The 24,915-nt window shown below is 43.1% G+C and overlaps 1 protein-coding gene across 16 annotated transcripts in view; it reads right to left on the bottom strand.

Moving 5' to 3' along the window:
* The window catches only part of RAD51B (RAD51 paralog B), a 680,879-nt gene that overhangs the window by 324,492 nt on the left and 331,472 nt on the right, over positions 1–24,915 (bottom strand). For all 16 annotated transcript variants that reach the window (XM_050953536.1, XM_050953533.1, XM_050953537.1 and 13 more), the window contains one exon: positions 5,519–5,615. In XM_050953536.1, the coding sequence (XP_050809493.1) occupies positions 5,519–5,615 (97 nt within the window). The remainder of the gene's footprint in view (positions 1–5,518; positions 5,616–24,915) is intronic.

Genomic DNA, 24,915 nt, shown 5'->3' with positions numbered 1-24,915 from the left:
TAACCCAGTTTATTTGTGTTGATTCCCTATGTTTTGTTTATGGACTACCCCTGAACGGGAGAGACTTGAAACTGACCTGCATGGAGGGCCAAGGCATGACAGGAGGCAGCCACCACCCCAGGAGGAAGACAGCTAACACACCATGCCCAGCTGCAAAGAGATACCAAGCAGTGAGCCTCCCTTAAAAGCCTCCTGAGATAGACTTCAAACTTTGGACAATAGCGGGCTGGTAGAAAGTGGCCATGGGAGGACAGCCTTAAGGTGCTCCTGAGTGTCAGACCTTGTGTTACCCTCACAGGGCCCTGGGCCGGATCCCAGTGGAGTGGGAAGGACCAGGCTCCCCTACCAAAAGCCCCCTCTGCATGTTTAAGGGGCTACGCGCTGACCACTGTAAAATGGGAATGATAATTACCTGCATCACAACAGTGTTGGTAGGCTAATTCATGAATGTTTTTAAAGTCATTTGAGCTCCCCAGCTGATCAGAGCAATAAAATTGCAAAGTATTATTATTATTATTTGCAGGTTGCTTGGTGGTAATATCAAGAGAGTTTGGAGGGTGTCTCAGTCCAATTCCTAGTGAACCCGTGTCCACAGTGCAAAAACCATCATGACAGCTGAGCCCCTTGCTGGCAGACAGAAAAAGTAGTGAATGGGGTGAATTCCACTTTTACTCACAGAGGTGGTCAATATAGATGAGGACTGAGGCATTTAATGGGAGAATTTGTAGGAAAAACTTGCACTTCTGCTGCCTGTTTTGTTCTTGTTCTGAGGATAAACAAAGATCTTCAAATCCCAAGACTATCACTCCAGCACCTTTCACCAGCATGAATTCACTTAATGAAAAAAATTCACATACAAAAGTCAACAAATCCCACCTCATTCATGGCGCTCCAGGGCAAAAGTTCAAAACAATGGCACCAGAAAATCAGACACACAACAAACTCCCATTACTATCCACAATAGCTGCATGAACACATTTAGCGTAATCACTACAAAAAATTACACCCACGCCATCTTCCAAAGTCCTGATTTTAGAACACCATCATCTTTGCTTGCATGAGCCACTAACACAATCTTTCACGTACAGAGAATCCAATGCTATCTAACAATAAAAGTATATTTCAGCACTTTTTTTCAGGATTTTTTGACACTTAACCAAAGCCAGAAATCACGTTTAACTGAGAAAAACCAGTTATGAACCTGTTTTGTAACGGTTGTTTTTCAGATGCACTGCATATGTCCATTCCTCTCGGAGTCAGTGCATTCCAGCGGCTGTTGGTAACTTTTTCCCTCAACAGTACCCACTGGGCAGCACAAGTTTCCCCTGCTGCCACACACCACTGTGTGCAGAAATAAAGGGCAGAGCTAACCCTAACTCTCTCAGCTCCTTCTTGTTGCAAGTCCAATGAAGAGGTTAGAACAGAGGTGGGCAAACTTTTTGGCCTGAGGGCCACATTGGGTTTCGTAAATTGTATGGTTAGGTGAGGGGGTCGTGGCCCAGCTCCCACCTCCTATCTGACCCCCCCCAAGGACTCTTGCCCCATCCAACCTCCCCTGTTCCCTGACAGCCCTTCCAGGACCCCTGCCCCATCCACACACCCCCACTCCCTGTCCCTTGACCACTCCCAGATCCCCACCACCCCATCCAACCCCTCCTCTCATTCCTGACGGCCCCTGCAGGACCCCTGCATCATCCAACCCCCACTTCTCCCTGTCCTCTGACTGCCCCCTGCCGTCCTATCCAACCCCCCCTCTTATTCCTGACTGTCCTCCCAGGACCACTGCCCCCATTCAACCCCCTGATCCCCCCTGACTGTGCTGACCCCTATCCACACCCCTGCCCCCTGGCCACCCCCCGAACTCCTCTGCCCTCTATCCAACCCCCCCTGCTCTATGTGCCCTTACTGCACTGCCTGGAGCACCGGTGGCTGGTAGCGTTACAGCCATGCTGCCGGGCTGGAGCTGGGCCACGCCACCGTCCCCACGCAGCACAGAGACTGGGTCAGGCCAGGCTTTGCAGCTGCGCTGCCCCAGGAGCTCACAGCCTCGCCACCCAGAGCATTGCACTGGCAGTGGAGTAAGCGAGCTGAGGCTGCAGTGGAGGGGGAACAGCAAGGGAGAGGCTGGGGCTAGCCTCCCGGGCCAGGAGCTCGGGGGCCGGGCACAACGGTCCCATGGGCCAGAGGTGGCCCACAGGCCACAGTTTGCCCACCTCTGGGTTAGGAGGATGGGTTGTGGAATGGATATGTCCAAAACATCTCGAAGAACAACTGTTATGGAACAGATTAGTGACCATTTTTTCTTCTTCCCACTCCAGCATCATCTCTGGAGTCTTGAGCCACAGCATAGTGGTAAGGGGGCAGGGAGTGGGAGAGGGCGATTGGATAGACGGCAGAAGAGTTTGGGGGTGTGGATAGGGGTCGGGGTGGTCAGAGAGCGGGGAACAGGGGGGGTTGAATGGGGGCAGGAGTTGCGCGGGCCGTCAAGGAGAAGGGGTGGTTGGATGGGGCGGCTGGGGGCAGTCAAGGTGAGAGTTCCGGGGGAGGTCAGGGGACAGGGAGAAGGGGTGGTTGGATGGGGCAGGGGTCCCATGGGGGCAGTCAGGAAAGAGAGGGCAGTTGGATGAGTCGGTGGGGGGCAGTTAGGGGCGAGGGTTCTGTGTGTGGTCAGGGAGAAGTGGTGGTTGGATGGGGCACGGGTCCCGGGGGGGCCGTCAGGAAGGAGGGGGGCTCGGATGGGGTGGCGCGGAGCAGTTAGAGGCAGGGAGTCCAAGGGCAGTCAGGGGACAGAGAGCGGGGGGGTGGATGTGGCAGGGATCCCGGGGGGACCATCAGGGGGCGACGGATAGGGGGCAGGAGCCAGACCATGCCTGGCTGTTTGGGGAGGCACAGCCTCCCCTAACTGGCCCTCCATGCAATTTCTGAAACCCAATGTGGCCCTCAGGCCAAAAAGTTTGCCCACCCCTCCTGTAGATGGAGGTGGAAGAGAGAGAGAAAGTGCATAGCAAACGTTTCTCCTTTTTATCATGTCCTTTCTTCCCTCTTGGCTTGCTCCCCCCTTCAGAGTCAGGTGAGCATTACCTCATCGTAGTCCGAACTGGCCATGGGAAGGGAGGTGACTCACTTGAGAGCCCAACAGATCCTTTGTTGTTGCCTAGGCCACCTTTGTTCCTGTGAGGCTGGGCTGGGTTTGTCCCATACATGCCCTGATGAGATGTGAACTGCCCCTCTGCTCCTGGAGAGTTTTTGCTTGGGCTTGTTTTAAGCCATCAGGACAGTTTCAGCTCATAACTATATACATATGAAATTACAACCTATAACATTACTATAACAACAATGCTCAGTGCATCACGAGCCTTCCAAATACACTCAACATAAACTTTGCATTGGATACCACACAATCATACTATAAGGATGAACATGTGGGTGCAGGGTGCTCCCCCAAGGTACAGAGCGTCACAAATGCCAATGCTCTTCAGACATCGAATGTACACAAATACTCTTCCTCCCTGGTCATGTGTGGTTTGGTTAGAATTCAGGCAAATAAATTGGTTGATATGGAAAGAGGAAACCACCTTTGGGATGAACTTTTGATGAGGATGCAGGTACAACTTGTCCTTAAAAACAGATTGTACATGGAAACCCTGACATTAATGCCCATACTCCCCTACTCTTCAGACCAAGGTAATGTCCACCAGAAATACTACCTTCATTGATAGATGCAACAGCAAGTAGGTAGCCAACGGTTCAAATGGGGGACCCATAAGTCTTGACAATAGTAAGTTTAGATCCCACAGAGGAACGGGGTCTTGCATTTGAGGGTATAATTTGATTAAGCCCTTTACAAATCGTATGGACATATCATTGGAGAAAACAGAGTGATTGTCCACTTTAGAATGGAATGCTGAAATAACAGCCAAATGTATTTTGATGGAACTAACCATCAAATCTTTGTATTTCAGGTATAGTAAGTAGTCCGGAATATGTTGAATTGAAGAACTGGTTGGTGATACCCCTTACTGCCAAGACTAGGTGGAAAAATGCCTCAATTTAGCAAGGTAAGTTCTTGTAGAAGATGGTCTAATATTCAGTAGGATCTTTTGAACAAGCCTGCTCTTGATTGTCTAGCTATGGAGCATTCATGCAGTTAACGGAAGGGATTGTAGGCTTAGTTGGGGTAGGCAACCATGATCCTGGGAGATTAGCTCTGAATCTAGTGGTAATTAAATTGAAGGTTTCACTGACAGCACCAGGAGAGTAGAGAACCAGCACTGATGGGCCCACACTGGGCTACAAGTATGACCTCTAGCCCGGTTCTGTTTTCTTTTTAGTAATATCCCTTTGCATGTCTCTTATAGGATGGGGAACTGCGTGAGAACTGGTATAAGAGAGTAGCTGATCCAGACCCACCAGAAAGGTGCAACAAAGAAGAAAAGTGAAAACCACCTTACCATATCCTGCCAAGTTGCAAATTTGATATAAGGTCAGCAATACTGTTTGAGGAACCCACTAGAAGGAAAATCTTGCTTACCACAGCAGAGTGGGGCTTCTGACACAACTGAACTCTAAATAGGGAACTTCTCTACAGTTTTCTGCAGCATGTATTATGGCCCAAGTATTCTTTCAACAGCTAGACGCTGCAGTTACCATATAAGATGGTGACCAGGTTTGAATTCTTACTTGGAGTTACTTTTTCTTCTCACTGATAGATACATTGAGAAGTTAACTCTCTTATTATTGAATGAAAATGTGTAATTATTGCTCCAATTTCTTTGGAAAATACAATACCCTGAAATTAGCACAGAAAGAAAATGCAGTATTATAATAAAGGTGTTACAAGGCACACCACACTTTTATAGTTATCAATGTAATATTGAGATCTGCAGTTTGAGTCACTGTACTTGAAGCATGATTACTGTATAGTCCAGGGGACACAACTGAAAGTTTATCCTTTTTTGATTTGTGGCAAGGTGTTTCTCTTTTGAATTGCTGATAATTACAATCAATGAACAGGAACATAGGATTTACCATATCAGATCAAGCCAGTGTCTATTCAGTTTCTTGCCTCTCACAATGGCCTCAGAGATACTAGTGCACATAGCTAATTATGCATCAGCGATACTACAGAGGAAAATACTATAGAACTGGACACTGAAAATTTCTTTGTGGCCCCTAGTAAACATAGTCTTTTGGTTAACATGGGTGACATTCTCCCTTAAATGATGAAAGTTACAAAGAAATTTAAGTATCAGAGGGGTAGCTGTGTTAGTCTGGATCTGTAAAAGCAGCAAAGAGTTCTGTGGTACCTTATAGACTAACAGACGTATTGGAGCATGAGCTTTCGTGGGTGAATACCTACTTCGTCGGATGCAAGAATGTTTTTGAACTCCAACTATATTTTATGCTAAACTTGATAAACCCAATCCCATGTGCTCCCAAATATCAACAAGAGACTGCAAGTGACAGTGGGGATTTGCATAAGTATCAAGCTTCAGCTGTGATAAAATGGAACTCCTACCTTCAGATAGGGACAAGTCATCAGCTGGAGACACCAGGTCTGCCCGGATATCAAGACCATTGCTCAGCCGTGTGGTAATCTGATTTGTCAAGATAACCTGCAAACAGGAGGAAAAATGAATTGTTATAGCTACTGGAGGACAGGTAGCAGCCCAGATGAGAACTAGAACATACAAAGACAGACAGACAGACAGACAACTCCACACTTTGACCTTCATCAAGTTCATTTCTCCTGGAAAATTTGAAGCTAATTGCAGTAACTTGTCAAAGGGATATTGTAAAAAGCAGAACAAACTGAGGAGATTTTTAAAGTTAGTCAAAGACAAAATATTACCCACCCTGTATATCTATACTGCCTTTTTTCAATAGCGACTGTCATGGGGTCCTGGTCTCAGAGAGAGCCCCTGTCAATAGAAGTGGTATTGCAGAGATTCTATTGCCTGTCATTCTGTGATCCAGCCAGGTCACCTTTCAAGTTCAGTCACCTTTCAGAGTAACAAATGTCCAAATGAAAATCCAAACAAATGATCCTTCTCCCCCTCTTGGGCTATGCTGAAGTTCCCTGCCCTTCACTCTTACTCCTGAACCCTGCAGAGTTCTTCTTTGCTCTTGCAGCTGAGCATTGCCACCTAAGACTCTCCTCTTGGAGGCTCTTTTCCTCCTAGTAGGTATCCCACTGCCATCCTATATATTTGCATGTGGCCTTTGCACTCTCTAGTTCTGACTGAGACCAGGAGCAGAAGTGCTGAAATACAGCACCATGAGAAAAGCTCTTGTTGTCATATTTCCACATTGACCAGAGGTAGGCAGCGCTCCAGATCTCACAAGGTAGCCTGTTTTCATAAGGTTTCCTGGCATGTTTTACTGATTCAAGAAGTTTCAATAAATAATAATAATAGTAAAAAAAGTAGCACTTATCTAGTATTATACAAATATTAATTCCTTGATGAGGGATGAACCATTAGCAGTATAAAGTCAAAGCTCAGTTATTTTTTTCTAATGAGAGATAGAAACAAACTAGTATAAACATATAATGCCAACTATACAGGGAGACTGAGTGGGTAAGTGTGGATCTATTGCAGTGTAATCATTAGGTGGTAATGTAAGTGATTATCATTTCCCCAGAATTACCAATAATTGATCCCCACTCTTGGAGTCTAAGGAAAGCTATAGGAATGGGTCTAAGGGCCCAAATCTGCTAATAGTTGCACACATAAGTAAACCGACTCCATGCATACTCCCATTGAAGTTACTGGACCAGAGCTTCAGCTCTACCTGACACAGTGAAGGAAGGTACAAAGGGCCTAAAGCAGTGGTTCTCAAACTTCTGTACTGGTGACCCCTTTCACTTAGCAAGCCTCTGAGTGCGACCCACCCCAATAAATTAAAAACACTTTTTTATATATTTAACCATTATAAATTCTGGATGCAAAGCGGGGTTTGCAGTGGAGGCTGACAGCTCATGACCCCTATGTAATAACCTCACGCCCCCGTGAGGGGTTCTGACCCCCAGTTTGAGAATCCCTGGCCTAAAGGCTGCTCTAAGTTGCACTCAGGTGCAATGGCCCCCCATGATCCTCTTCTGGCAGATGGGCATCACCATACGGCAATGATACCATAACAACAACATGCTCCCTGGGCCGAGTCCTATGAGGTGGATTGGCAAAGAGATGGCTCCTTACACTAGGGGAATTCCCAGATAGCCAGTTACATCAGCATTCTGACTGTTTTGTATCACCTGGATGGCATCCAGCAAAATGCCCAGAGGGGACTGTGGATCTTCTCCAATAGGAATAATCATGAAAGTTATGCCTGTATGTTTGCAGGACTGGGTGTTAAGGTTGTGACAAAGTGGGGCTTCCCCCTTGTTAGGTTGTTTGCGAGCATATGTGAGTCTTACTGTTTTGCATAAATATGGTGCGTGCCTCAGTTTCCCTGTGTATTGCACGAATGCCTAGGTGGTGGGAATAAGAGTGTGTGACTTTTTTTGAGACCCTCAGGGGCTGGTGAGGCTGCTCCAGTTGCTTGCACATAAGCTATGGATAGTGCCCTTTGTAACCCGAGAACCAGGAGGGGGATGCGACCAGGTGACATTTTGCCCGGGAAGTGAGACAAAGACCGGAGGAGGAGAAATGGGCATGTCGGAGGCCAGCAGAAGGGTCAAGTTCAGTCTGCTGTGGGGGACTCAAGCAAGGAGGGAGTCCAGGGCATCTGGCCCGGAGTTCTCCCAAGATGGACTTGGCTGAAAGTCACTGATTTCTGTGCTAATAAGTTCTGTTCTACATTTTGTTCCTGTCAATTAAGAAATCTTCCATTTTACACACTGGCTGAGAGTTCCGGCTGACTGCAGAGTAGGGGTGCAGAGCCCTTTGACTTCCCTAGGAGCCCCACCCAGGCAGGGCCGGCACAACCCATTAGGCGACTTAGGCAGTCGCCTAGGGTGCTAACATTTGGGGGGCGGTGACCGCGGTGGCCAGATGTTCAGCTGCCACGGTCATCATTGGTATTTCGGGGGCTGGACCTTCTGCCGCCTAGGGCGCCAAAAAGGCTGCCAGAGCTCCTGTGCCCAGGCTGGACTCGCTGCAGTAAGGGCACGGTGTGAAAAGGGATGCTGAATGCTCTGAGATCGGACCCAAGAAACCAGAAACTATGTAAGCTTCTTGCCCTGGCAACAGTGTGAGGCATGCTACACCAGAGTCCTGACTGGCTTCATATAGAGCAGCTCCAGAGCATCGGCTTGGTGCCTCTATGACAGGCTCATTGTGAAAGTTTATTACAAAAGAGAAACCTCAGGATTCAGGTTTTCAAGTAACAATCTGGTACACAGCACTAATGTCACTACCATCATAAAAACCTCAGCACAGAGCGTGTACCTCAGATACCAATAGAAAATAAGCTATTCAAGGGGGTGGCAGAGTCAGGCACCTAGAAAACAGTTTTGTGGTTAAACCTCGATTCAAACGATAAGGTAGAGCCCAAGGCACAAGCCTGATAGAAGCTTCTAGAAAACTCTGAGTAAACAGAGGCAGATGTAAAGGAAGGGATAGAATAGATTTCACATCAACATTATATAGTTTGAAAGGGAAACTGCAATGATTAGTTGTAATACCTTAAATTAAATAAATATTTGCTATATGTATATATGCATTCTGGTGTGGTATGATGTTTTTATTGGCACAAGTTTGCACTGACCACATTACTCATAAGTTTCAAAGGCACCCACGAGTGATGCAGTCAGCCCAAACCTGGGCCAAGATAAACAAAATATGATGGCACAGTATAAAGTTTATGTCATATAACTGAGAGAAAAGCTACTTTATTTAAGATTTAAAAAAACCAAAAAACCTAGAGGTACCATATTTCATATCCCCCCTGCCCCCAATGGACTCTACAGGCTTCAAACAGAGAAAACTAGAAATTGCATAACTGGACTCTGTACCTTTCAGGTTGGTCAGCTCTCCCCACGTCAGGGAACTTTGTGGCACTGGTCTGGATGGAGGATTGTAATCCTCTTCACCCTTTGCTTTAAAAAACCAGCCATACCTCTGATTCTTATCTTCTATGGGACTAGAGTGCACTTTCTCTCTGAATAGATCATCAGGAACATTCCCTATTTAAGCATCTGTAAAGTGACTGTAAAAATGGCACATTTTTACTCAGCTACTCTGGCCCTGATTCAGGATGACAACTAAGCATGTGCTCAAGTTCCACTGACTTCAGAGATAGTTGAGCAAGTGCTTAAACAGTGCCATGAGTAAGGATGCTTTTTTTGGAACTGGAACCCTATGTGTATTCAGAAAGCTTATTTCTGTGAAAAAAAAATTAGGTGATACTATTTGTTAGTCCTCTTGGCCCAACAGAGCTGGGACAGACAGCTGGATTCTACTCTAGTTTAAGCATAAATTAACAGAACTGGTAATTAAGTACCAAATATAGCGCCAAATTCTGCTTCAGTTACACTTTGCAACCACACTGCCTGAAATGTCTACCCTCAGTTATAGCTGTGTATCTCTAATGTTATCAACCATTAGTACAATTCTGGGTCCCCAGCTTCCCTAGCTGAACCTGATTTTTAAGGTTGTTGAGTACCCTCTACTCACTTTGGCTTAAATTGGAATTGTGGGTGCTCAGCAACGGGTGGCAACCAGGCCCAAAGTGTCTCATGCTGGGCAGCAAAAAAAAATGAGGATATTTCTGAAAATGCAGGGCTTCAAATATAGACTCACGAGTTTAATACAAAACTCTAAATAATGTACCCATATATAACTATCTACTGGATATAGTTAAAAAAATGTACATTTCTAAAATGGGATTTTGGTACAGCAGAACATCCCATTTGTAAATAGCAGCAACACATCTCCCAGAGTCCCTCAGCATACAGGCACATCTAATTCACCAGCCAGAATGCCACCCCCACTTTACTCTGATGTCAGCAGGCCACAAGTATTAAATTCCTTCAATGTCTTCGTTGCCAGCTTTAAAGGTGCACTTCATCTTCACCTCCTGATCCACATAAATGGCTCACCAGCAGCTGCTGAGCCTCACAAACAGGTGCATGAGGGATTCATCACAGCCTGAGAGGAAGAAGAGATTCAGATAGACTAAGGAAGGGTGGTGAGACATGGCCATGTGATTTCCCAGTGGGGTGCTGCACTTACAAGTAAGGAGGGACACACATAGTACTTCAGACAGGTCCCACAAAACCTAGAGCTGGCCTGACTTTAAGGTCCAATATCTTACAAATCAGCAGGGATAAACATAAGGGCTGTATACACACAGAAAGCTGGAAAGGTCAGAATAGCCATCTTTCATCTGTTACATCTCTTGCCTGAAAGATGCCATCTCTAATTATGCAGTGCTTCCTAAAAACATGCTGGAGCATTGATCCAGAACTTATTTAGTGGGGGGAAGTGCCTTCAATCGAGTCACCATGTAACTTTCTGAAATTTTCCTTGGAGAGCTCCAGCCAAGTATTGACCATATTTTACTCTGTTTAGTTCATGAAACTTGCCAGGATCACAGTCCAGTGGGTAAAGAAAGATCTGTTGTGGGGTCTCCTAACACATAATGGACTTCAGACCATGCAGCCCTGGCTTCAATTTAAGAGGCACAACTCAACTTACTAGTCCATTAACTTCCAACAAGGCTTTCAACAGTAAGAATTCTGTTATGCAACATTTTAGCGCATGAGAGATCCTATTGTCTGGTATCAATTAACCCAACAAAGCTCTCTCTCATTCTTATTAGAGTAATCATTACAGAGTAAGGGAACAGGAAACACCACCTTCCCTCCTTCAGCCCAACTAACCCCGAACATGTGCAATAGGTAGAGGGTTGTGTTATAGTTTTCTGTTCCCTGTTCATGGTAAAATCAATATGAGGGGCTTCCCCAGCCAATGACTGTACATGAATAGAAAACACCCTCTGCAACTAAAACTAAACTAAAAAGGTCAGTTAGATAGGTCAATGCTGCTGGAAACTTGTCTCACTTTCCTGCTGAGTTCAGTGAACCACTGCCCCTTAACCTTTGAGCATGGCCAATTTTGACCAATATGGCTAACAGTTTAACAAATGAAAATTTGCAGTCCAGAGGCTGCAAAACATGATAAGATTGCAAATACTATTGAAAAGTTTATTTAGATCTATTCAAATGTCAGAACCACTTATTGGAAAAGTTTGAACTTAATATCTTACAATACTTTGTAATTAGTTTCTCCCATAAGAAAGCTAAGTATTAGTAGCAGCATATTAGCATTACCATTTAAGCTCTTTGGGGCATGATCCACATCTTCCTTCCTGCTGTATCTGTAAAGAACTATGAACAGCTAAGGTGTTACAGAAATAATTAACAATCCTGTATTACAGATAGGGAAACTGAGGGACAGCAAGGGCAAAATTTTCAAACATGGGTGCCTAAAGTAAGGTATTTAAGAAATATTTAGGCTTCTAAATCATTTGCCTGCTTTTCAGAGGTGCTACCATTGTACACAGGAACATAGGGGATCAAGCCCCCAAAAGCGCTGCCCTATCCTGGATGGATCTTACCTCCTGTAAGAGATACCTGAAGTACACAACAATCTTTTATGCTTTGGCAACACTTGTACAGCTCATCATGCCAACAAAATCTCCCCCAATTTAACTGTCTTGGCTGACGTTCTGGGAGCCCGTCAGAAAAATCAAAAGACATTTTTAGGTGCCTAAGCTGAAGCACCCAAGTTTGAAAATGCTGGCCTTAGTGAACAGCCTTTGTAAGCGTAAAGCCCCTGCAGAGCCTTGGAGTGAGTTGGCCTAGGAACTGAAATATGACTGCTTTGACATGGAAGAATAAGCAAGCTATTTTTTGTTTGGTTATTTATACAGTATAATTCCTCAAGTACTCCTCCTGCCCTCCCAAGGACCACACTGAAACTACTAAATCTGACTTTGTCATCCTTGTAAATGCAGTAAAGTAAATAAGTCATTCTCTGTAAACTTGTGGTCTCAGCCTCCTTGTTGGTTTATTGCAAAATTAAAGGGAGTTCAGCACAGAGCCATCAATCAGTAACCAGTGGAGGTATAAAGCCTTTTGGAATGTACTGAGAGGGGCGGAAAAACCCTCTCATGAAATGGCTGTTTGTTAAGAGAATAGAGTAAAATTTCCCATTTGACATGCAGCATCATTTAGGAAAACTCTTATTAAAGGCTTCCTGTCGAGCTGGAAGAGCAAACACAAAAACGCAAACAAAAATCCAGAACCACTCTGTCCTTCACTAACGCATGTTCTTTGTGTTTTTTTACTGCACTCCAGCAGGGCAGTCAGAGATCAAGCAGTACAAGTGACAGTCAGTCTTGAAGGGTAGGATGCTGACTCAGCATGCTGAGTAAGGGGGACACAAGCTTTTTTTAATCCCCAACATTTCAATGTTGTCCCTATCAATGAGATCAGAGTTTAACTTTCTCCATTCCTGTCACTAAAGAGGCACCTCTCTCTTGTCCCAGAGCAAGGAGCTTTTAATATGCCACATTCAAGTATAGACAGTACTGTTTATAATGGACTTAAACAATGATGACTATTGTCTAGGTTCTAGAGGAAGAAATGTGCACAAAGCAGGAAAGGAAACAGCACAAAGCCAGATAGGAGCGGCACTGGGGTTACAAATGGAAAGATGGAGTGGTGACAAAGCTGAGGTGGGGCACAGTTCATAGACTGATGAGAACTTCAGCCCTCCTGCAGGAATCTGTTACAGCGTTTTTTGATTGTGATGATGACTAGCATCAGCCTCTGCACAAGGGGAGCAGTTGTATCCCAGCTAGCACAGGCAGTTGGAGAAAGGGGATATTTACTGACGACACAGAATTCAGACCAGACACTGGATTAGCATTTCCTTCAGCTCCAGCCTCTCTTCAGGTACAGTCAGGATTAGTAGCCACTCGCCACAAAGACTGTTGAAAAGTTGCCCATGACCTCAGAGAGACTTACTGTAAATCACCATATTAGCAGCCTTTCAAAAAAAAAATCAGCACCTTCTGTAGAATGAAGGAGTAAGGGACATAGAAAGACAGAAGCTGGAGTTGAAGTATCAGAACAACCAAGCAATACCAGAGTTTTACTAAAAGAACTCAAGGGCTCAGAGTTGTGATGATGGCATGTCATGGTGCCACAGGGGAAACCAGGTTTATGTGACCAACAGCTTCTACCATTAGAAAGACTAAGTGGGTGAGGTAATATATTTTATTGGACCAACTTCTGTTGGTGAAAGAGACACGTGTTTGAGCTTACACCGAGTTCATCTTCACCTGTTCTTCAGCCTCTACCTTTATGATAGAGTTTAGGTATCTCAGAGGAAGAGTGTTTGGGGAAGAACTGTTCTAGGGAATCAGGTCCAAATGCATGTGCACTTACAAAAATAGGGTTTTATGTCCTTCATATTCTCAGGACATTTAAAATCTCTCTTGGCTCATATGAATCAAATACACAATGAAAACGCAGATTTTCATCCTGCCCAAACCCAAAGCAAAAAAAGACTATTTCACCACAACAACTCAATTCCCTTCTCCCAGGTGTCCATCTAGTCTCATATCTAACCTCTGGCCAGCCCCACTAGCTTATTGAGAGGGAGCTGGCTACCATACCCAAACAGTGTCACCACCAATCTTGAAATTCAAAGGACAATCTCAATTTTTATGACATGATACTGAATTTTCACAAGATAACTTTGTATCTCTGCATCCTGACACTATATTACTGTGATGGCATAGTATCCCAGTGCAATTATAGAAGCCACCATCTAAATACTACACAAAAAAAAATAAAATAAGAATAACCAGCCCAGACAGATCATCAGTCAAAACTAGAGAACTAGACTGAAGGGTAAGCCCTTGAAGTCAATGGACTAATCAGATACTCAAAATTAAGCATGTGCTTTAGTACTTTGCTTAATCAAGGCCCAAGTTAGAAAGGGCTTTATACAGCAATGCTTTTATGTGCTGTATTGACAGTCAGTGTAGATCACAGAGGAAAGTGACAGGGGTCCTTTACTCCTATCCTAAGGAGCAGACAAGTTGCCATGTTCTGCAACTATTGCAGTCACCATATGAGTTTAAAGGAAAGCCTGATAAACAATGCATTAGAGCAGTTTTACCTAAATGTGACAAAGGCATGCGTAACTCTGGTGAGGCCCACATTTGAGGGAAGTGGGTGGATGTTTTTAGATGTGACAATTGAAAACATTGAAAAAGCTGGGGCCGCTATGCTGAGAGCTGACGAGAGTTACCCTCAAATTCCAAACCTGCCTCCCCAGAAATGGGTATAATGCTCTGAATTTTAGGCATCCACAAACCAACAAAAACCAACTCAAATGTCTCCTCTCCCCCTCCATGCGAGCACCACCCATCTTGTCTGAGCTGAGTTTTATCTCTGTGTGTTTTCAGCTGCATCTCATCAAGATAAAAAATGTTGATTAGACAGTCCAATAGTTGAGAAACAATGCATAATGAGTAACTTCTAGAGGAACTGTACTGACACAGTGGAGATCTTACATCCAAGGCACTTTGCCCAAGGCTGCTGGGGGAAACTGATCTTATTAGACTTCTATGATGGAAGTGGAACTCCTACTTTGCTACTACCTCTCATCCACCCAAGATCCTCTGCTCTTCTCCTCCAGTAGGGCAATTCATAGTGGCACAGGCTACTTAGAGCCACTGGATTTCACTGGGTATAAATAGGATAGGGAAGAAACCAGGGAACTTTTCAGAAACAAAACACCCAAATGGCCACTGTATATTAGCTCCAATTTATTCTGTTTTATACAGGAAAAGTACAGAGTTATGCAATTCCATTCCAAAAGCCTGCTGGAGAGGCAGAGACTGGCTGCAAGTCTGTGCCAAGTGCTTAAAAATAATCACAAAAATTAATAAAAGTCCCACAGGAAGAAAAAAAACAAAAAACAAAACACAAAAATGTGTGGTTGTCAGGCAGCTACATGTCTTCAAGTTGAAACAACTACCACCCAGAGACAGCCCAAGGTCTTTTGCCTTTCCTCTTCTCTGAGCAAGGAACGCAGCCAACACAAATGTAACCTTCCAAATCTAGGCTCTGGCACCCCTTCATTGTGCTTCTCAAAAAGACCTATGTGCCTGGACAAGCTTCACATTCAACACTCCATGCTTCTGCAGCCTGTACAGACCTGTTTGCAGAGAAATGCGCAAGATATTCCCCCAAGGGCCAGGTGGCTCAGGTTGCCAACCTGCTTTTACACCCTGCCAGTCTCCCAGAGCTCTGGGTTAGTTTGAAGCGACCTTCCCACCCCTCTAGAAATCTTTGCAGAAGGGCAAAGCTTTCTGTATGGAGCTCTTTCCTTTGCAGTTTTGGGACTACAATAAGGCAACTGATACTGGCCAGGTTGGAGTGGAGAAGCCAGCAGTAGGCAATCCTACTCTAAAGCCAATTGTTTGACCAAAATCTGCTTCATTTTCAAATAAGTAAAAATCATATGGCAGATTTATTGGGGAGTTTGTGGTGAATGTACAATTTCCTTAGCAAAAGCCTATGCTTACAAATCACCCTTAAACCATTCCTCATTCCAAACAAATACCTTTGTTTTGGAAGACTGAAGAGGAGATTGGTAGCAAAGTTGTAACCTATCAACTCTAGGTCATCAGTTCCAATACAGCTCAGGTTAGTAGTGACTACACAACCTTATCTTTGATGAGAGGAGATCTAGACATGGCTGCTTCCACGGCTCATGTTTGGCAAAAAATAGTGTGACTTTTTTTCCAATTTATTTCATGTGATACTGCACCCCCAAAAATTCACTTTTTTGTGCAATTTCAGACAACTAGAAATGTTCACACTGAAACGTTAAAAACGAACTTGAAAAGTCACTTTTGCTTAAATATTCACTCTGCTAATTTTCACCAGTAGGTTGGTTTGCCAATTAGAGACTTCATGCTCTAGTTCAGAGGTTCTCAGGACAAATTTTTTGGTGGTGTCAGAGTGCAGTCACCAGCTCTTGTTGATGGCCACTTTCACACTTTTTCCTAAAATACTTAATTAGCTTCCATCATGGGCCTCTGGATTATTGCAAAGCTGATACACAATGTACTGTATTCTTATTTGACTCTGAGAAGTATGTGGGAAAGACACTTCCTTTCATAACACACACATAGGACCAGAGAGGTGGAGCACAGATAGTATGGACCAGAATTAGAATGGCTTAATTCACCTCTGTAACTCCCTGATTCTGGGCTACTCTGGGGAACAATAACGCCCCTGGTACAAATCAGAGCAGCCTTCAGGACTACTCTAATTTATGGCAGCTTTACTCAACTGCCTATCGACAACTTCTCCTTATGCCCCATTGTCCCTCAGCATTCTCCAATGCCAGGGAATGCAAGGGGAACAGTGTAGAGTTATATACACTGGACTTAGCTGCTCCTGTGCTGTAGGCATCCTCCTTGTGGACAGTCCACATCCATTTACAGTCAGTGTTTGCTACTGGAGCAGTGTAAAGAAGGTACCCGAATCTGGCCCAGGGACTAGTTTTGAGAAGAGTAACCTTGTACTATACATATGAGCACACTCATCAGGTCAGCTTTGAGGTAGGAAACTTGGAAGAGGAGTTGGCAGGGCTAGCACAGTCTCATCTTCTGGCAGGATGTCACACTGTGCATGTGCAGTTTCCAAAATTCACAAACCGCATACAATCTGTTGTACAATCTGAGGGAAGTGATAGATGAACAGCTGACTAGCAAATCTCCCCACTTGGATTCACAGACTTAGACAATTAAATGAATCTAATGACAAAGTATGCACCACGCTGTACTCCCAACAAAGCTGCTACTACCATTCAATCCCTCTTTTCGTGTCCTGAGTCTGCTGGGTTGAGGTTCTCCAAGTTTCTGTGATAGCAGAACTCAGATAACTGTAGGAATGTGTATTCTTCCCTACCCAGTACTGCTCTGTGCTCCTCCAAGCTGAAGTGGGCACCTACTATAATATTAATAAATACTTCATTGTTCTTCACATTGTTTTACTATTAATGTGTCCTCACAGCGTTCCTAAAGTACAGTAGTTAAGTCCTATTTAGTCTACAAATGATGTTATGGATTCCAGGGTGCTTTTCATAATAGAGGCTTTCCACAATGTCCTTGACAGAGGTTTCTTCTCCCTCTCCCATTATGCTACAGTACCTGCTGCCCTCCATTGAAAAGTGAATGAATTTCAGGGGTGAGAGAATTTAGTTCTGTATGTATATACAGTGGTTACCCATAAAAACTTGCCAGTTGCCCTAAACAGCTAAGTAACATAATTTCAACATTTCTAGTATTCCCTACATTAAATATAGGGAAGAATGGGGAATTTTGCAAACCTACTCTGTATTTAAGGTAAGAGTACCACATCTGTATAGCCTTTTGGGGATCCATTGGGGTGAAAGACATTGTATAAAAGTATGATTATCCCATCAAAACACCAATGATTTCCACAAAATGCAGAGAAACTTATGAACAAAGCAAGAGCTGCACAAGTGAATACAGCATCAGTCAGTGCAATCAGGCCCATCTGGAGAAATAGTGTTTCTCTCTGGTAACCCCAAAGTATTGCAAACACTTCAGCCACCATCAGCTGGAAAGGATGGAAGATTTAACTCATCCAGTAATAATCAGTTGTTGAATAAATATATTCTATCCAAAACCACTGTCAGTTTTGCCTCTCTCTATTCTCACGCTCAGAAATACACGTGGAAGGAAATGAGAAGGAATAGCTGTCAATCACTTGTATTGTGTGTATGCCGTGTGTGTACCACCCCGTATCCTGGTAACTGGCCTAGTGAATGGTGGAAAGCAATAGACATGGTAAGTCTTTTGACATACTTTCTCATGCTATTCTCATAAGCACCTAGTGGGGTCCTGCAGGAGTCAGTCCTGGGTCAGACTCTAGTCAATATTTTTATTAATGATTTGGATAATGCAGTGGAGAGTATGCTTATAAAATTTCCGGATGATACCAAGCTAGTAGGAAGGGGGGCTGCAAACATTTTGGCGCACAGGATTAGAATGCAAAACAATCTTGACAAACTGGATAACTGGTTTGAAATCAAACAAGCTGAAATTCAATAAAGACAACTATAAAGCACTACATGTAAGAAGGAAAAATAAAATGCACAACTACAAAATCGGGAATACTGGCAATACTGTTAAAAAGGATCTGGGGGTTATAGTGGATCACAAATTGAATCAGAATCAATAATGTGATGCAGTTGCAAAAAAGACAAATACCATTCTCACGTGTATTAACAGGAATGTCTTAGGTAAGACAGAGATAATTGTCCCGCTCTGTTCACCACTGGTGAGGCCTCAGCTCTTGTATTGTGTTCATGTTTGAATGCCACACTTGAGGAAAGATGTGGATACATTGGAGAGAGTCCAGAGGAGAGCAACAAAAATGACAAAAGGTTTAAAAAACTTGTCATAGAAGGAGAGGTTTAAAAAAAACTGGGCATTCATAGTCCTGAGGAAAGAAGACTGAGGGAAGGCCTGATAACAGTATTCAAATATGTTAAGGATTGTTATAAAGAGGATGAGGAAATCAATTGTTCTCCATGTCCATGCTCAGTTAAAACAAGAAGTAATGGGTTTATAATCTGCAGCAAGGGAGATTAAGTTAGATATTAGGAAAAGCTTTCTAACTATACAGGTAGTTAAACTCTGGAATGGGTTTCCAGTAGAGGTTCTGGAATCCCCATCACTGAAGGTTTTTAAGAACAGGTTGGACAAACACCTGCCAGGGATGGTCTAGGTTGGTCCTGCCTCAGCTCAAGGAGCTGGACTTGATGACCCTGAGGTTCCTTTCCAGCCCTATATTTCTATGATCCTAGTGTGCTGATATCCATGCACTGCATTGCATTTATCATACCTCTGTCACTCTGACAACTTTTCCATCTCTGCCATAACTACTTACAATATTCCAGACCTCTCAGGAACTTCATTCACCATTTAACAAAAATTAACTTACAAGATGTTTCCGTAACTTCCTCAAAATATGAAATTCCCCAGCCCACTCCAAATATCAGTGGTGCAAAGGACAGGCAATATTCAGTACAGCACCACTGACATGCCCAATATTGTGTGATCTATTAAGGCTGGGAATGGGAACTTTATACCACTGGAACAGAGAAATTCTTAAAAACTCTCCACTGGGATAACTTGCATTACTTCCAGCCTAGATATCAAAGTCCCTATAATATAAAGTTGCACTATTTTTGTGCAAAGAAAAATTGTTCAGGTATTTTTTTCACTGCTTCCAAAGCTTGTACAGTTGGATGGTGATAACTAAGACAGTTGGCTTTGTAAGCAGAAGGATATTAATTTTAAAGTTTCAATACAATTTTTAAAACCCTGTAAAACATTCCTAAAAGCTCTTGTCCTGCAAAATGTGTGTCATATACAGAACGTGTGCTGATGTGGTGTGGGGTGAAGATTTTATTTTCACCTGTGTGAGATGATTAGCTCCACCATTTGTGCATAATGTGTCCATCCCAACTCCCCTAAAAAAACCCAACCTATTGTAACTGCTCCACCACATGCACTATATGCTGCATATAACACACACAGAGGTATATAGCTGGACAGCTCATAAAAAAGCAGAAGACAGACCTGAGTATATATGATTCCTTAACAAGCATGTCTTATATGATATTACCCAGAGGGAAAACAAAAGTCGCCAAGTTTCCTTTCCCGACAGAAACAAAAAAATCGTCTTGCTGATTAAGCTATTCTGGAGTTTCATCAGAGGCATTTTCTTGGGGTTCTGCGGCTTATTTCTAACTCCATTATTAAGAATCACAGTCAGTTAGTGCTTTCCCAATAACACTGGAGCTTATGTTTCTTTTAAAAATGACAACCTTCTATTTAACTCAACTCTCCTAGCAGACAGCTAGGCCTTACTCTGGAAATGTAAATTACCCCAGACCTCTGAAACTTAGAGCTCAGGATGGAAAGTGAACTTAGAAAAATGCAGAGAGCCATTTTTGTGCTGAGAATGCAGCATGACACTTCTTCTTTTGGTTTTCCTCTTTCATAATAAAATGAAAATAGCATTTGAGATTGCCTGAGAAATAGTTCAGAACCATAAAAGAAGAAGTGCACTAGCTACCTTCTCACCCCTAGAGGTGACCCCTACAGCCACTTCAGTAATATATGGATGAAGGACAGTGTGGGTGAAGCTTGCATGGCCACTGCTGTACTGCACCTGGAGGATACCCGGAGGACAGCATGCTGCAGGGCTGTTTGAGCCAACATTTCACTGCACTATGTTAAATTCAATTGAAAAGTTGCTAACAGTGAAATATATACAAAGAACTTAATTCAAAGTCCTCTAAGTTAATGGGAGTCACTCCACTGACTTCCAGGAGAGGGGTCTACAGGAATGATTAGTCTGTTCAACTGACATATTAAGAACTAACATATAATGACTGAAAAGAACATAAACCTTATCACCTTTATTCAGTACAACACATACCTCTCTGAATACATACTTTCATTTATTTTTTTTTTAAGTCACTGAAACTACAGCAAGTTTGGGGTCATGAGCTCTGGTAAAGTAACTATGTTGCTGCAGTGTTAGGGATGCTATCCTTCAGGGTAACATTTTGTGATGGTGCTAGATGTAGGATATTTCAGAATTCCAAAAGGAATGCTCATTGGGAATTAAATGTATAAGGCCAAGTTCTGCTCTGACTCTAATGGGGTTGCACAGGGTAAACATTGGAGCAGAATATCACCTGTTGACACTCTGGCTGCATATCTTACTAACTATTTATAATGGCAGCAGTAAAATATGTCTGGCATTTCCTTGTTAATAGGCTAGGCTTTTGCAGAGTTGTAGGACTGAATGCTCAAGGCTGCTAGCAGTGTGTTATACCATTTCTTTTGTTTGCTGCAAATTTTACAGGATAGTGCTTTTTCATTGGCCTCCACTTCATTTGCTTACTCCAAAGTCTTCCTCACAAAATCACAACAGTTAGATTCAATTTGCAGTCTCCACTCAGGACAGGCCCAGCACTGGACTAGCAAGAGACACTGTACGTTACCAGTGAGGTCCATTGGTTAAGTTTTGTGAGGATGCAGGAGTAGAAAAGTAAATTATGTTGTAAATCAGGAGTACTGAAGTGCACTGGTGGACCTTGATATAGCTCCCATGACTGGAACAGCAAGTTGTGCTACCTGCCAGGAGGAATGTAGTGTGTTGAGAAAGATGTGTGGGAACCCAGCAGTGGGACAGAAAAGGCTGCCACAGGTCAGGATTGAGGCATATTGGCAGAGATGTGTAGGAACCCAGCACTGGAACAGTAAGGGGAAGCTGCTGGTCAGGACTGAGATGTACGGGCAGACAGATACAAGTCATCAGCACTGGAATAAAGGGAGCGCTGAGAGTTTAGTGGGGTGTATTAGCAGAGCAGTATGTATAACAACTTGAACAGCAGCTGCCCGCCTACATCCGAGTCTAGCTAACGTTTATCATGAAAACTACATTCACATCAAATGTTTAGCTATGTGCTAATTTTGCAAAATGCCTTGTGTGATATAAGCATTGCAATTTCTGCAGGCATAATGGCAATTGCAATATACGCTTCAAGCTATGCTGTCTGTTTTCCTGAGATCATCAAAACAAGAATCAACTAGAAAACTGTTTGTTGGAATTAATAACTCTGAAAAATCCCCTTAGCCATTGGCTGCTCCCCAGGATTACTAAGGACAACCTACTGATTGTAGTTTGTTTTACTTTTTGCCTGCAAACATTGCCACATTTTGAACAAACCTGACCTGCATAGTAACTGTATATGTAGCGATCAAAGAGGTATATGTAAATTTATAAGCACAAGGAAACAGAGAGGGAAGTTTGCTATTTTATCTTTAACCCACCTATCTAGGAGAACATTTGATATGTATCTTACTACAGAATTTAGGCCAGGATAAACAGGATAGCTGATGTGCTGGGGAAAACATGTTGATATTCTTTTTTTAAATTATTCAGTTTGTATTTCATAATAAGCCAGGTTAATCCTAGCTCTTACTCCATAGATTTAAAGGAAGTTAACCAAGGAAATGTTTGTCTCTCTCCGCTTTCATTCTTTATTCCTAAAGACATTTGCAAGGAAAGATAATCTTTGGTTAAGAGTTCATCTTCTCCTACTCCTGAGTCTTCACCTGAAGCCATAATCTAGTAGAGACAGGAGCAATCTTGGAGTCAGAACTCCTGGTTCTAATTCTAGTTCTGACCTTGAGCAGCTGTAGCACCATAAGCAAGTCACTTAAATTTTGTGCCTCGGTTTCCCAAGCAGGGATAATACTTACCATACAGGAGTATTGTGAGGCTTAACAGTTGATGTTTTCAAAGTACTTTGAAACCTGTGGGTGAAAAGTCCTGTACAAGGAGAAATTACTCTTGTAATCCCCTCAACACAGTTGATGTGGAGGTGTTTTTTGTAATTTAAGCAATAGTATCCCAATACTGTATGTTCTGTGTATGTAGCTGCATGCCTTTAAGTACTGTAGACGGAAGTTCTTAACATCTTTCCCCACTCCTTGTAATGTGCAGCATAGACTCGGTACCACTACTACATGTACTGGGGTTGGGAAGGGAAAATGGAGAAAAATTGCCTTTGGCTTTGTACCTCTCTGCTCTAGGATGTGCATATGGCTGTGAAATGTTAGTTCCTTATTAAAATAATATTAGGGTTTTTTTAATGTAAGTTTTAGCTTGTGGTTCTGGCTTGGTGAATTCCATTTGTGGTTCTCTTGTGGAGGGTGTTTCAGAGAAGTGTCAACCCTTTTGCAAGGCAGGGAGGACTTTGGGAGTTCCAGGGTGGTGAAAGTTATGAAAAAACAAGAACCAGTGTGAGGTATAATAGCTAGAAGAAGTGAGTGTGGCCTATAACTAAGAGCAGGGCAGAGAGGCATGATTCCTGGTTTCTAGTCTCAGCTCTGTCACTGATTTATTGTGTGACCCTGTGAAAGTCGTATATTTTACTTATAAAATGCAGACAATAGTTACCTATCTTCCAGGGTCCTGAAGACTAAAATGAAGATTTTGACCTAACACCAGTTTTATAGCTATCAGACTAGTTAAGGAATCAGTTGTAGATGGTGGGGGCAGTGTGGGAGAAGACTACATCCCATTGCAGAGAGAGAGAGGGGAAAAAAAATTTGGTATTTAAGAGAGATGAGCCCAAATCACATCACCATACCAAAACACTTTGGAAGGCTGGGGGAAGCTCAGATTCAGATGTGAACTTTGGCTGACCTCTTTAATAGGCTGAACCAAAATGTCAGAAGAGAACTTTTCCAAAGTTTAGATGTTTGAATCGAGATCTAAAATCTGTGGCTTGGGGCCTCTTTATAAGTATTTTGAGAAGTGTAGGGAACATTGATGCAGAAATTGATGCAACTAGGGGGCCTAGTTTAAGGAGGATCCTGAAAGCTAGGAGGGAGATTTTGCACTGGACTGTTAAATGGACAGGAAGCCAGTGGAGCCTGATCATCTGGAAACACGAACATGTCCTACCTGTAAAGAAACCAGCTGTTATATCTTGTAAAGACTGAACTTACAATTCTGAGAGACCACGACAGCCAAAGATAGGAGATGCAGGGAAGTATGTTAGCACCCATTTACAAATCCCTATTACAATCTGGTTGTTTCAGAAAATATGTTCTGCTGCTCAGGATGACTGCTGCCAAACGTAAATGGGAACAGCAGAATGAGCAGACCTCTGTTCAATTAATATAGCACTTCTAGGACAAGACAGGTCATCAGGCCCTATTGCTGGAGCCACAGAAAGTGCAATGGAGTCCTCCTTACACTGTCCTCCTTACACTGTGAGTAACATGTCACTAAATAAAACATTTGTTCTCTGCAAGAAGCCATTTCTCCCCAAAGTACCAATCTGTTAAACTTGATGAAAGTGTGCCTGTTATGGGCAGTAAAATAGCATGGCATGAGGCCACCAAAGAGGTCTATAAATGACTGTGTAACAGTCACCAACCGGATTATGAAGGATATCAAAGTATGGTAAGCTGAAAGCTACTGAGAAAAAAAAAGTACCAAGAATAGATCTGGGCCCAAACCAATGATCTAAATGTCCTTGAACTTGCAGGAAGTTTGGCTCTCATTTAGTAAAGATTTGAGACTGTAGAGTTCTTCCACTGCATGCGAGAGAGGAAAACACCCTGCTTGGCATTATCTTCTAAATGTATATTTGACTGAGGAATTTTTAAGTTAAACTGTGTTTTATCGAAGGCTAGTTAGGCTAAGTGAAACTAGATAACTGTTCTATCATCTTATAACAGCTGCAGTTTCCAATCTGAGGCAGATGAAACAATTAGTGATGATATCTGAAGTGTACATAATTTCTGGATAATTAATGACGATCTGTGGGTCCCTTAGCTGCTCTTCAGGGCATCGTCCTCCTCCCAACTAGTCATATATTCCCAAGAAATATCATGCATGTAATTGAATGTGCCTTAATTGTTTCCTTTGTCTGAAAAAGAAACTGAGGGTACTTTGACTACCTGAATGAATCTGTTCAGTTTCACTGTCTCTTTTGCAAGTGCCTCTGCTTAAACACTATTATATAATTTACAGTACATGCTCCCCCACTAATCGAACTCTTACAGCGGCAAAGGCTCTCAGGTCTGAGCACAGAAATGGAAGCCAAAAACTCAGGAGTTCAAATTATGCCATTGACTCCCTCTGAGATCTTGGTACTTAGTCTCTCAGTGCCTCAGTCTGTGTATCTGTAAAATAGGGCTAATGCTTACTTCACAACACTCCTATGTGGTAAGCAAGTGCTGAGTAATACCATGTCCCTATAACCCCATTGTCACAGTACACAAGAGAGGACTGTCTTGTATTTCCTATCA

The sequence above is a fragment of the Gopherus flavomarginatus genome, chromosome 5 (assembly GCF_025201925.1).
Source record: "Gopherus flavomarginatus isolate rGopFla2 chromosome 5, rGopFla2.mat.asm, whole genome shotgun sequence".
Classification (NCBI taxonomy): domain Eukaryota; kingdom Metazoa; phylum Chordata; order Testudines; family Testudinidae; genus Gopherus; species Gopherus flavomarginatus.
This window is presented reverse-complemented; position numbering and strand designations above follow the sequence as displayed.